The sequence below is a fragment of the Paramisgurnus dabryanus genome, chromosome 10, assembly GCF_030506205.2.
Source record: "Paramisgurnus dabryanus chromosome 10, PD_genome_1.1, whole genome shotgun sequence".
In the NCBI taxonomy this organism is placed as follows: Eukaryota; Metazoa; Chordata; class Actinopteri; order Cypriniformes; family Cobitidae; genus Paramisgurnus; species Paramisgurnus dabryanus.
Window position 1 is genome coordinate 21,690,696 of NC_133346.1, and position 14,856 is coordinate 21,705,551.

Consider the following 14,856-nt stretch of genomic DNA (forward strand, 5'->3'; position numbering starts at 1 on the left):
CGATCGCCATCCAACACATCTGTACATGAAGAGGCAGACTGAGAAAGACCATGTGTTTAGTTGACGTCAACAGAATTTACACTCGGATGATAAACTTCAGTCTCTGGAAAGCCAGTGACGTGTGTGTTCATGAGTGACAGCGAGTTTACCGGGCCAAGAGTGTGTAAGTGGTGCTAATATCATCCAGGTTGTTTCAAGTTTATCTCTGCAGTAGACAAGGATCTCTGTCAATGCCAAGAACATGTTTTAAAAAGGAGACAGCAGACTCTTAGGACAATCACTCTTAAAACAGAAGACTTGCTGAATATGTGCACTCAGCAACCTAGTTGTAACTTTTTTCAACACATTGCTCAATGAGAAATTATTTGATCCTTTGGAAATTGATTGGTTGGTTAAATATGATCTTTATTTGATGGTAAAGGGATGGTTTCAGCAGCAACAACAGACACAAACGGCTTTTGTGGGCCAAACTTAAATTCTGGTAGACTTCCGCAAAGAATCAATAACAACAGACTAAATTATTTCTGCAAAATAAATAAGTAAATTACCTTAGTTCAAATCAAAACTAAATCGTACAAGCTAACTACTTCACTGAGCTAACGTTACGGTGTAAAATGAATGTATACTATGTAAGCTACAGATCCTTAAATTCTTGCCGGGCTGCCAAATCTCTCTTCACACAGTGATCCATGCTCACCGTCTCCCCTCATCTTCAGGAAACTGAAACACTAAAACAAGCTATTTGTTCCAGAGGTCAGTTTAGCCACTAGCCAAACCGATAAACGCATACAGACCAGACGTTAACCTCGGGTCAGCCAATGAAACCACCAATACATTAATGGTGAAATTAGCTAAATCAATCAGAATTGCAAACAGTTGTTGGGCAATAACTAGTCCCATCCTAAACATTTTGTAGACCATTAGTTGAGTTCATTTTAGACCATCCTTACGAACATATCAATGTTTTGAAGGAAGTAATGCGGAGTAATGAATAGTGTATTTGCATTTTGCGCAGGAGTAAAAAATCGGATTCATGTCGGTTTTCACAAGGCGCATTTATGTGGCCAAATGTAAATGGAACAGTTTTAACAAATCAGATAGCTATCCGATCAGAGAAAACACATGAAGTGACCAGGTGTAAAAAGCCCCTTAAAGGTGCAGTGTGTAAATTTTAGCGGCATCTAGTGGTGAAGTTGCAAATTGCAACCAGCGGCTCAGCCCACTGCCCAACCCTCACTCTTAAAACGCATAAAGAAGCTACGATAGTGACCACCTTTGTCTGTTTGTCTGTTAAGAGCTTCTGTAGAAACATGGTGGCACAAAATGGCAACCTCCATGTAAGGGGACCCTCGGTGTATGTAGATAAAAATGTCTCATTCTAAGGTAATAAAAACATACTGGTTCATTATGTAAGGTCTTTATACACCACTGAAAATATAGTTTTGTATATTATTTTGCATTTCTTTCAAGAGATCCTTCTATAAATTACACACTGCACCTTTAATGTTATAGTATGTTTTTTTTAACATGACTAAAAGATCTTCATTAACATGATTATCTCAAAAAAGAACCCCAAAACTGAAGTCCAGAATAAATTGCCCAATAAAGTTGCAGGAGATACAAGTCCACTTTCCAGAACTCCTGGCTTAGATGTTTCTCTTTTTGAACTCCATAGGAGAATTAATGGGAATGTGTAAGTAGCTGAGATCATCTGATCTTCAAAAATTGATTATAGACCTTTGGGCACACTCTTAAAAATAATGGTGCTATACAAAGATGCCGTAGAAGAACCATTCAGTCAAAGGTTCTTAAACAAGCCAAATCTTCCTCTACTTTATTAACATTTTGTAGAAGAGAAAGGTTCTTTGGAGGTTAAAGGTTCTTTATGGAATCATACAGCCAAAAATGATTCTTCTATGACATCATGTAGCACCTTTATTTTTAAGAGTGCAGGCTACAGACTTGAAAAATTGCGGTCTGTTTCATCTCATTGCTGTCTAGGTGAAACAATTGAGATATTAAAAAGATCTCATGCCTGATTTTTCTTGCCTATGCGCTGCAGTGAACTGGGCCTCTCATAATGGAGAGACTGTTGCAGGGAACAGTGGGCCAAAAGGTCATTGGTTCAAATCCCACTGACATATCCCATCTGTCAGGGGCTTGCACTCTAATAAGGTGCATTTAATTTAAAAGAGATGAAATGTCAAGACTGCAGAAACTCATTTGAGATGTCTTCACTACGAGCATGAGGGGTCCTACATGTGTTTATGACTAAACCCGCATCAGATCTTGGTCTTAGCATGTAATGTCAGCACCTCTGTGCCGTTCACACTACCCACCGATGACTAATGAGTTAAATTTTTGTATTGCATCGGGGAGCTAGGCAACGATTCGGTTTTCCATTGACTCACTGTGCTACATCATAGTTAAAGACGACTGGAATACGTCTCTGAATTTCACCTTAGACAGCAAATTACTGCCTGTAGCAACATCATCCCTCTAATGCAGAACAGCTGACAGCAGTCAGAGACTCAATTAAACTATTGCAATGACATTTCACAAGTAGCTCTTGCTCCTTGAGTCCTGGCCAGAATTCACAAGTGTTCCACAGATTGTCTGATGTGTATTGCACAAAAGAGTTATTCCCTACCGGTCCACTGGTTTCTGTGCACTTTTCAAAAGTCATGGTCCGCAGGTTTGTATCACTATCACTAAGACAGTTCTTGAAGGTTCTGGCTTTCAATCTAGATATTCAGATTGCAAGTGAAAGAGATTAGGGTTAAGGAAAAATCTAATTATGTCATTTCAGATTTTTCCAACTTTTAATACTGTATAACATAGTAGGCTGGTAAGCAAGAGCTTGTTGGTTGGTTCGAGTACTTCAAGGCACAAACATTAAGCACAGACTGGATTTGAGGTATATGCAGAATATCCAGTCAGTACAATACGTGTGGCCACAATAATTCGAACCTGCAAAATTGGTGCTGCCAACACAATTTCTCTGCCAGTTAAACTACATGAGCACATAATTTGTAAGCTATCACTATCGTTCATCTAAGCAAAATATTTAACATCGGGTTGCTAAGGGGATTTTTTTGTAATGTACTGCATGTCAATTTGGATGATTTGCCTAATAACCGTAACTCTTCATGATGAACAGCATCATTCCACTTAGTGCAGTAACCCCTGTGATGTGCATTTAAAGGGACAGTTCACCCCCAAATATATTTTTTCTTTAAGAATATCCTGGCCATTCGTTCTTTATTATTAAAGCTGTATTCTGTACATTTTTTTGTTAAAGATAAACAAAAGTCAGCTTGGGGGCATACGCCAAAGCGTTTACACCTGCGCTGGTCTATGTTTTCAACTGTTATCAATGGAAGCGCCGCGCTTTTCAAAAACACCAGCAGCAGGCAGGTAGCTCTGTGTTTTCAGCACTTAGCACCTAAGGTTGTAAAACTATGGGTGAAACAATTAGCTTGTCAAAAGCTGGGTATCCATCCAAACATGAAGCGAATCTTTTTGAAATTCCGAAAAAAGAAAAACCAAGAAATGCAAATTATGTGCATTTACATCAAGTTGCTTGAGCGAATGACGGTGCTATTGGTAACCTAGTAACCAACAGTAAACAAAACAAGGTACGTGTGGAAAATGGAGACAGGACTGCAAGTAGTCATGATGGGGCAAGTTATTAATTTACTAGCAGTGCAGCTTGTAATTGCCAAACTGAATGCTGTGCACAGAAGAGGTAATGACGACGTCGTGCCCCATATATGGTAAAGACAACTCCAGTGGAACCATATAGATGATCAGTCACATGGGATTAATGTTTGCTACATCAGAATTAATTCGGCAAATGTGTGTCCATCCTCCATTATTCACATTTACTCTTTTTTGCATAAATCAAGCGACCGTAAAAACTTTTTTGTGAATTAAGGGATATTTACTCAAACGTAGGCATTTCCATCACTTGTTTTTCATGCAATACTTAAAAATGCACGTAAAATCATGGTGATGGAAACATGGCTAATGTCACTTTTCAGTCGACCATCCTATCACAGTGGAGAAGGGGCGGGAAAAATAGACCAAAAACAAACAACCAGCGCCAACCAATCAAAGCACCCAGCTGAAAAACGCACACAGTTGGCATCCGTCTGGTGTTTCAGGAGAATTTAAACGCTTTGGTGTACACGCCCCTTTTATTGATGCCCTTAAAGTGAATGAGGACTGCCACATAAACGGAGTATAGGTATACCTTGTATAACATCCCATTGATTGTCAGCTGAAAGGCCACAAATGTAACATGTTGCCATTTTAAAGTAACAAAAAAGTAACAGCTTGGGTCTCAGGAGGACATAGAAGCAACTGCTGTATATAAGACATGGATGAATGGAAAAAGTAAAAGCTTGTTGTGTTTGTGTGTCTTCAGTGCTCTGCCCAATGTGGACTGGGCCAACAGATGCGGACCGTTCAGTGCGTGTCGTACACGGGACAGCTTTCCAACGAGTGCACCGAGTCTCTCCGACCCAACACCATGCAACAGTGTGAAAGCAAGTGCGACGCCACGCCCATCTCCGGTGGCGACGGTAAGTCAGTTATCCTCACGTTAATCTGCAAAAGAGCGAAGATGATGACTGTTCGCACGAGCTCCATCTGTTATTGATCACCGTGTTGAGATTTACATCGTCTGCGGCCTCTGCGTTCAATTTTGAATTAACAAAGGATTATATTGTTCTATTCTTGCCCGTAATGAACTACCTCTGTTTAGAAGCTGGACAGTGTTTAGGCGATCCTGGATTCAATAATGTTCCGTGAGTCTCACAAGATGGATCCGTATCACGTGTTTTTCTTTTTTTTTTTTGAGGAAGCAGTGTTCGATTATCTCTCCGAATGCACCCAAATTGGATTAGTTGTACCTTAATCAACAGCAGGGATACAGCGTCTGCTTGAATTCGATGTTAGTAAGGAAGACATTATTGCTGAGATTCAGAGCGCTGCTGCACTAATGCAGAAAATCATTCTTTAGATGGTGTAATAGTCATAAAAGGCTTGTATCCAGGCCCTGAGTCATAGATGTTTTTGAGGAAAAGTTTTGGCTCTGGAGCAATCCAGCGCTGCCGGCCTCGAGGTGTGGAGATTGTTTATTGATAGCGGCCCTTGTGAGGGCCTCTTAACCTGCTCTCAGAGGAGATGGAAACATAGGGCCCCAACTGTAGCCTAATTTGACCCTAGTTCAAAAGGCGTCCCGCAGGAACAGATAGACCTTTACAAAGACCGCTTTCATTTTAACAGCACCTGCACGCTTCTTGACAAGACAGAAGAACTGGAAATTGATTGATACAGGGCTGTTTTTGGTTTTATAAATGGTTTTGAATGGTTCTATAAAGAACCTTTAACATCTACCTTCCCATTGCATACACGTTTCTTTGTAGTGGGAAACGGTTCTCCAGACTTTAAAAAGGTAAGAAAGATATGGTTCTTTTAAAAACCTTTCACTATAAAGTTCTTTGGGGAACAAAAATAGTTATTCTACAGCATCGCTGTGGAGAATGCAATTATTATTTTTTTATCAGAATAGGTGGTTGTGCTGTTAAGTCAAAGGTCTGACTAGCTGCCAAGACAGTACAGATGAAATGAACATTAGCCCAGGCGAAGTGGTGGAAAATATCCATTGCACTCTGTCATTATTGTGTGACACGAAGGATGGTGAGATTTATACGAACCGGTAATTGATGTCTAAGTGAGAAGACGATGAGTGCTGAGCGTTTGCAATGAACTTCATTCCACCAGTGTATGAAAAATCGAGCAGCTCACCCATGCGCTGATTACCTCCAGGATTCACATTCAGACGACTGAAATATGACTCGCGTTGCGGGAACCCAAAAGTTTGTCCCCATAGGAAACCTGAGTATGCTTTTCATTAAAGAACTTAGGAAACCAGTAAAGATCCCTAATGCGGCAAGTTTCTTGACAAAGTCAGTCAAGGAATGCATCTTTACCTTGCTTCCAAGACCTTCCCTTTAGTTGCATTACAAAAGGTTCTTCTCTGTGATGTCACAGAAGAACCATTTTGGTTCTATTCAGTGGAATGTTTCTTTATTACCTTGATATAGTCTGAAGAACTTTTATCCAATACCAAGTACCTTTTTGAAATTGAAAGGCTGATCTAAACTTGTCATGGTTCTTCAGATGCTTTATTCAGTCCTTCACTTCAGTCTCTCATTCCTTCTTTTTTCCTTTCCCCTAGAGTGCAAAGACGTAAACAAGGTGGCATACTGCCCATTGGTGCTAAAGTTCAAGTTCTGCAGCCGGGCGTACTTCAGGCAGATGTGCTGCAAAACGTGCCAAGGACATTGACCCTATGAGAAGCAAAGACAGATGCTGAGAAACAAAAGGAGAGAGAGGGACAAAATGGGCAGAGAGAAAAGCAGACCATCGTTGGGCACAAACAATACTTCTCTCTCACTTTCCACACACACATACAGTATACACAACTGCTTTTACCCCTGTGGAACTCAAACCACTGCTCAGCATTCAGCTGACAACCTTTGTTTTATTTTCACTTCTGTGAAGTGGGAATGTATAAAATGATCGTTATTGTTGTTATTTTAATAATAATAATAATAATTGCTATTGGTTATTATTATTATCAATGTCTTTCTGTTGTTATAATTCAAAGTGCTGGACACATCAATCACAGAGGTAGCACGGCAGAGATTTACTTCAAGGAAAGAAAAAGTTTTTAAGTGTTCCCCTGGGTCTCATTAACGCTCCTCGTATCTAATCTTTTCGGCAACACTGCATGAAGGACTATTCACACTGACAAAAAATGTGGTGAACACCAATGGGAGTGGAAAGTGGAGGTCATGTGATCCAGCAGCTACTGGCAACCAGCAGTAGAAAGACTCTGCAACCTCCATCGATTTAATCAGTGTTAGTGTGAATACACCTAATACAACTTCAATTCAAATTAGTGCCAAATATATATATATATCGATTCTATACGCTTAAAATTTTAAACTGTATAGATGGTTGAACTACATACCCTATAGTGTGATGCATGATCAGTTTGTTTCACTTTGAGAGTGGATGGAGATGCCCAACAAACTAGATATGCATGCAGTATATTGAAATCAATAGCCTCAATGTGGGTAATGTAGATTTAAATGTATTCATTTGGCAAATTATTTATCATCATCAAAAGTGACACTATGGGACCTCAGCTGCCAGATTTTTTGACATCTTTTAAAAAAATAAGATCCAGGGCCTGAAGAAAAAACAGGTTAATGGGATTGGATGCTTTGGTGCTGAATTTGTGCTGGAAAAATCTCTATTACTGGTGAATCGTGTGTTAGTCACCTATATTAAAGAGAAACATCAGCCAAAGAATTCAAACATTGTCTAAAACTTGAACAATTAAGACAATGAGATTAGTTCAGTAGGGACGTTGATGTGATTGTGTCTCTAGAATTATTACAGACACTTGAGACACACAATGGTTGTGATTCTGCTTTATGGATCCATACTCTGCTTTAAATTCTGAGGTTTTGACAATTGCGTGTCTGTTATGAGGCCCAGACACAATCATTTTTGCACGTAATGCATGCCACAGAGACGCTCCACTACATTATTACACAGTTTATCAGCACAAGGATGACTTGCTTGAAGACCTCCAGGTTATTATGCTTTATCAAAGTCAAGCAAAGGGACCGTGCCCAAATACGTTGCCAGACCCCACAGATCCTAACTAGCTCCAGAAAACCCCCTCACCCCATTCTTTCCTGACATCGCACTGCTTTTAACACACAAACTCTTCACTAGCAATGGTGCTTTCCTTCCTGCAGTGAAGGACTGTTTGTTTATCTGCCGTTCTTTTGACTTAAGGTGCTACAAGATCCTGATGCATTCTGGGTATGCAGTCTAAGCAACTGACTATGACAATAAACCAAGGACAATTTAGGTCTGTTCTAAAACCTAGCAAGCTGCCTACCTAATCAGCATTAAGGCCCTGTCCCAAATGGCACACTCTGGACTTGTGGACCTCCTCAAAGTCCACACTTTGAGGACATCATGTAGTGCAGACCCTAGGGACCCTTGATGCGAGTCCAAGAGGGTGGACCGAAGTTGTATTTTGGGACAGACTCGAGTGTCACGCCGGAAATAAGAAGAGAAATTGCCCATCAGTGTGAACCTCTCTTTGCTGAAGACCGCATCAAGGATGGGATAACCCTACGGACTCGTAGATTAAGCGAGCATGCGCAATTTAAGGCCACAAGACCGAAAGTCCACATGAAGTGCGCCATTTGAGACAGGGCCTTTGCGAATGCAAAGGTGGATATACAATTATTCAAGTTATTCTTTAAAGATATTGCAAAAATCATACAATGCTTGTGATGAAGGAAATCCTGGGATACAGCTGAATCTGAGTTAAAGAGAAAAAGTATAATGTGAAATACATATCTCAGTCTTATTAAAAATGAACCATTTTGCCTAATATTTGTATTTTTATGTTTGTTTAAAAACATGTTTTTACGTCAAACTCTCTTGCTGAAATGACGAGCAGCAGTTTGTGATCCATGCTGGCCCACGGTGTTATATGCTGAATATTGGGGATCTATTATTGGTTTACCTAATGGACCATCATACTAATATAGTGCTACACAATGCCATAAAAGCATTTTTGGCTGTATGGTTCATAAAGAACCTTGAACAAAAGTACTTTGTATTGTATCTTCCATCTATAAAAATGCATGAAAGAAATGGTTCTTCTATGGCATCGTAAAGCACCTTGATTATAAAGAATGGAAGGCAGCTTACTAGGTATTGGAACAAAGCTTTAGTCCGTTTTTCTTTACCTCACGGGTTGGCTCTGGTTTTTAACATTCCACTAACTATAAATGTATTTTCCATCATTTCTAACCCGAGTGATCAACAGCATGCATTTAAGTAAACCATGTCATATCACATTGATGAAACTCTGAGGACTGTTGTTAATCATACAATCTGCTGCTGCTACTATATTGTAGCCACAAACATAATATTAATCAGTTATATATTGTATTGAAATGTTTAAAGTAGTATTATTCAATAACGAACATTGGACCGAGGAACTGTTGAGCATCCTGAAGTTGTGCTTTGTAATGTTTTGGATGTTACGAAGTTTACTGGCTTTGGGAAACGGAGGCTATAGACACTCAATGAAACTGGTACTCATTGCTGTGAACTTGTGTCTTTGAATGTCACATTGTTTAACCTGTACCTAAACAAGAGAGGTTTGCATTATTGTGAATAGTTGCTTACATTTTATATTCAGTAATAATGTTGGTACACTGTTACTAATTTTTTTTTCATTTGTAAATTATATGCTAATTTATTGCCATTTGTCACTTGTCCTATATGTATGTTTCACTGCATGCGAACATGCAAATCTAGTTTAGTAGTGAAAACAATGAGGTGGAATGATATTCACGATCCTGTTTCAGTCTCTATTAAAATGTGAGTTTGAATGTGTCCTACTTTGAACTATGTCAGAATGCTAGCGTGCAAGTTTGTGTGTTTGATTGTACGTATGCTTGTATGGTGAGGATCAGTGCTCACGAAAAATAATAATGAATAGTGTTAATGGTGTCAAAGGGTATGAAAAGAAGATATTCCCATAATAACTTTAACATTCTCAGTCCTTTGGCTTTGTGGTGAATCCTACAATATGTATTGGATCATGAATAAAATCGACTTTAAATGGGTTGTGTTTGTTTAAGATGTTTGTCTGTGGTTTCCAACAAATGGGTTAAGTGTATCTAAAAGAGTTTACTGTTTGAGAACAAGAGGCTCATTCATTAAAAAAAAGATGCACCCGAAAAGGAAAAGTCTGCCAGCATTTACTCAGCCTCATGTCGTTCCAAACCTGTACGACACAAAAGAAATATTGAGAATGTCCAGCATGTTCTCTTAGCTAATGCAGATGAGGGCTTTGGAGCACCAAATTTGACATTAAAGGAATACTACACTACTACACAAAAATTCTGATAATTTACTCACGCCCATGTCATCCAAAATGTTGATGTCTTTCTTTTTTCAGTCAAGAAGAAATTAAGTTGTGTTGGGAAAACATTCCAGGATTTTTCTCAATAGACTTTATTGGACTTCAACAGTTTTCAGTTTATGACTGCAGTTTTAACGCAGCTTCAAAGGGCTCTTACTGATCCCAAACGAGGCATAAGGGTCTTATCTAGCAAAACGATTGTCATTTTCAGCTAGAAAAAAAATGCATAAACCACATCTTCTCGTCTTGCACCAGCCGTGTCCCACGCCAGAGCGACCGAATGTAATTGCATAAGAACGTTGGAAGTTCACGTGCTTCATTTGTCGAATGCACATTTGTGGACCATTTTAAACAATAAACTGACACAAATACATTAATTAGTATCATTCGACATACAACAAAGTCAGAACGGTCCTCTTCTTCACACTGTGGCGGTAGTTTCGCATACATCATGCGTGACCTTTCGAAGTGCTTACACATTACGTAAGGTTGCGCTGGCGCATCACACAGATGGTGCAAAACGAGAAGTTGTGCTTTAAAAGTGCATATTTTTCTTGCCAAAAATGACATTTGTTTTGCTAGATAAGATCCTCATGCCTCATTTGGGATTTAGAGCATTTTGAAGCTGCGTTGAAACTGCAATTTTAAACCGCATTGAAACTGTAAACTGTTGAGGTCCAATAAAGTCTATTAAATTGAGAAAAATCCTGGAATGTTTCTCTGGAATTTTGAACCTTCTGCAACCGTAAGATGGAGGCTTGACCAATACCTTTATATAACGAATTACAGTAGTGCAGTCTTGATGATATGAGAGCATGAATTGCAATTTCGAGACTCTTAAATGTCAGACAGGATTTCATTATGAGAATTATACCACAGGGCTGTTGAATGCTTAATTCTGACTGGTTGAGAAATGTTCCACGTGTGTTAATTAGTTTTCTGTAAACCGCACACCTTAATTGTCAAATTTCTTAAAATAACCACCAGAGCAATGTCTGTGGTAACCCTGGTATAAGCAAAATAATTGACTCCGGTCCTTTGAATTAACTGAATAACAATGCACACCCACAGTCTTACAGCACTCCACTTTGTGCCGCATTACCACCCTGGGTGTGCATTTTTTTTTCCAAATAATTCAACGACCTGTCGTCAATTATTATATGTTTAAATAAAATGAAGACTGTCATTTGTTTTGGAATATTGTGGTATTTTTTTTTACAAATGACTTATCTGTGAGCTTTATTATTTTTTACAAATTCATGTTCCCTCATAATCTTTAATCAAAAATGCAAATCTCTTCCCCTCCTCCAAATGATCTCTCTTTACTTCCGGTCATATGGTATGGCAGGTGGGCAGGGTCTGTGAGACGCTGTGATTGACAATTAGCAACACTACCCAACTTCAAATGATCCAATCACATCTCAATGGACATGTTCAAATCCAGCCCTGCCTTATTTCATTTCAGAAGCCGGTTTCACTCGGATATACGTCACCACGTGGAAAATAAGGCAAACACTAGTTCAGTTTCATGGCGACTTAAAGAGAATACTATTGGTCTTTAAAAAAAAGTGTTAGTTCCAGTCCTTGATTCAGATTGGTCAATAACAGTTTTATGTACGTTAATTATAATTATATTAATACAGGACTTCCAGTCCGGGGCGCATGTGTACCATATGTAATCTTTAACAGTTGGCTTGTTTGTCTGAGCCGATGGGTTAGCGTGCAGCGCTCCGACATATGGTGCAAACGCACTTCCGGCTACCCGAGTTCGAATCCCGGTTCAAGGTCCATTGCCGATACCATATACCCCTCTCTTCACCCTCTACTTTCCTATCGTCTTTCAAAACTACTGTCTATCAATAAAAGGCAAAAATGCCCCCCCCCCCTAAAAAAACAGTTGGCTTGTTTTACATGTGGAACATACTTCAAATCTGAGTTCCCACATAAACATATTAAAGGGATACTGCAGCCAAATATTAAAATTAACCCATGATTTACTCAATCTCAAGCAATTCGAGATACATATCGTTGCTGTCCGATGAAAACCACGTATGTCCATTTTGCCGATTTTGAGATTTTTCGACCGATTGAATGTCCAGGTTCATTTCCGTATACTGTATGCTTCACATATCTAAATGGCCAATGAAAAGTTGTGAAATAATGTCATCTGATTTTCACGTATATCTATTTGGTGTCAAAGCTGTCAATCACCATGTATCTCCCACCCTGTGAAAGCATCTCGCCGGTCTCGTGAAGTTTTATCGAAGCTCAGCACTGGATAGCCGAATAAACATAGCCTGGTGAGACAATGACTTTCCTTCATCGAGGTAAACGTTCCCCCCTGAAGCAAGACATACGTCTAGGAGTGACAAAATTAGGGTAGGACTGTGCAAACAAAGTATCTGTCTAGCATTACCATGTCAGTGTATTGATTCATTGTCCCTTCATAGTTTGCAAGAGACATTTTATACATTTATAATTAATATTAAATAAACCAAGCGTATTTAATAAACTAAGACGTAGGCTATTTAATAAACTGAACGTATTCATCTGTCAATACGAAACGTGACTTGGCCATTATAATTAATGATCGGAAGAACGCGCATCGACCACCGTTACTGTAAAATATGCACGTATGTCCATTTAAACTCAATTTTGGTCAAATGTGGATTATATCATTACACTGGCAAGAATATGCTTACATGTAAAGATGCCGTACCAAGTATGACAACGCTACATTCAACTGCTTTTGAAATACAGTGTTTTTTTCACTTCCTGAAAAGTAACAGTTTTGGACATACGTGAGTTTCATCGGGCAGCGACGATATGTCCATCATCTTTTAGATGTACACATTTGGAGTTGTTTAAGTAAATGTCCTTTCTCTTCCAAGCTTTATAATGGCAGTAAACAGGGACCAGGGAACGACTTTTGACTTGGAAGCCCAAAAAAGGGCCTTCACAGAAGTAATCCACACCAAGGTATGTACCGAACCTTGAATTTTGTCTACACTTGTTACACCTGTACCTACAATATGATGTAATCAGAATAACCACGACTATCATTTGCATTTGTTTTGTTCAACAAGTTACAATTGTCACAGTTTTTTGAGGTACACAATACAGGATTTTTTTCCATATAGTGGACACTAAAGGACCTCAACAAGTTACAGTTTCAATGCAGCTTCAAAGGGATCTAAATGATCCCAACCGAGACATAAGGATTTTAAAGTGAAATGATCATCATATTCGCCAATTTTTTTTACTTTTAAACCACAACTCAACTGAGACTCATCTTGCATAGTGCTCTGACATATGTTTCAGACGCACTTTTTATGCCCCTATAGCTCGAATCCCTCCTCGAAGTCCATCTATCCGTCCTGTACTTTCCTGTCCTCTCCTTACATACTGTCAAATAAAGGCAAAATGGCCCCAAAAAATTACTTAGAAAAAATGAAAATGAAAGTGTTTTCTGCCGTAATGTCATACAGAAGAAGAACCGTTTTGGATCTCCAAAGAACATTGCAAGTATACGATTCATTTCTTTCTCACCTTTTTATAATCTGTAGATTTTTCTTTCACCACAAAGAATCTTTTGTGCAACAGAAAGCGTGTGTTGATGTTATAAGATCTTTGTGGAATCATACAGCTAGACAAAGACCATTATTTAAAACTTTATTTTAAAACCGATACGGACTTTTCTGTTTTGTCTAAAGCAAGTTCTTCAGGACACCCGAAAGACTTGCTTGTGTGTCTGTCTCGCTTTTACCGCTAGGATAAATAGAGAGCGAGCGTCAGAAATGACTGAGGATTAGGAACGTCTCAGCAGCTGCCTGCAACTGTCAGCTGCGATTGTGATGTTTACATGTCGGCTCTCAACACAGCCACAACAAAGACAGCGGAGGCCCTCGCCAAGAAACCATTCCATTCTTTATCTGCTTGTAAAGCAGAGAAATAGGCCGATGTGTCAAATGAAATAATGATATAGCATTACAGGGCTGCCCTATTTAAGGAAGCCAAAAAAAGAAACATTCAAACCGTTTATACGTACAACCGTGCAAATGAATGTCAACAAATTTCTATCGATGGCAGGACGCTTTTAACGGCATTTCGTTTTGCGCCCCCACCTCAGCGTGCAGCGTTCCCATTGTTAGTATAAGGGGGATGTGCATAAGGCAGGGGTGATCAAAGACACGCTGATGGCAAGATTGCACTTGCGTTTTGTACTTACCCAAAACAGATGTTTATCTTCGAAGGTTCTCAAAGAGGAACAAAGGCTTTGTTTACTGGGCAGACTGTGGCTGAACATTCGCCTGAAAGTGTCTGACCTCAGGGGGATCAGAGAGTTTAATGCTATCCCTATGTGGGCTGATAGTCCATAGCTCTGATGAAGAATCACCAATGATGTGTTCTTTACTTACAGACAATAATTGAAAATTATGATTTTAAAGTGGACATTTCACAAGACTTTTGAGCAATGTTAAATATATATTTGGTGTCCCCAGAGTACATATGTAAAGTTTTAGCTTAAAATATCATATCATTTGTTAAATAAAATGTTAATATTGTTTTTGGGTGTGTCCTTTTAAATGCAAATGAGCTGATCTCTGCACTAAATGGCAGTGCCGTAGTTGGATAGTGCAGATTAAGGGCCGGTATTATCCCTTTCTGACATCACAAGGGGAGCCAGATTTTAATGATCTACATGTTCACATGCTTGCAAAGAATGGTTTACCAAAACTAAGTTACTGGGTTGTACTTTTACACATTTTCTAGGTTGATAGAAGCCCTGGGGACCCAATTATAGCACTTAAACA

At 39.1% G+C, this 14,856-nt stretch overlaps 2 protein-coding genes across 2 annotated transcripts in view; one reads left to right on the forward strand and one right to left on the reverse strand.

The window, feature by feature from the left end:
- adamts6 (ADAM metallopeptidase with thrombospondin type 1 motif, 6) overlaps positions 1-9,853 on the forward strand; it is a 77,749-nt gene extending 67,896 nt beyond the window's left edge. Inside the window, exons 24-25 of the mRNA XM_065290351.2 lie at positions 4,430-4,586; positions 6,248-9,853. Of these exons, the coding sequence (XP_065146423.1) occupies positions 4,430-4,586; positions 6,248-6,357 (267 nt within the window). The 3' untranslated portion in view covers positions 6,358-9,853. The remainder of the gene's footprint in view (positions 1-4,429; positions 4,587-6,247) is intronic.
- Positions 1-14,856, reverse strand: part of LOC135779587 (placenta-specific gene 8 protein-like) — a 240,060-nt gene that overhangs the window by 89,786 nt on the left and 135,418 nt on the right. The window lies entirely within an intron of this gene.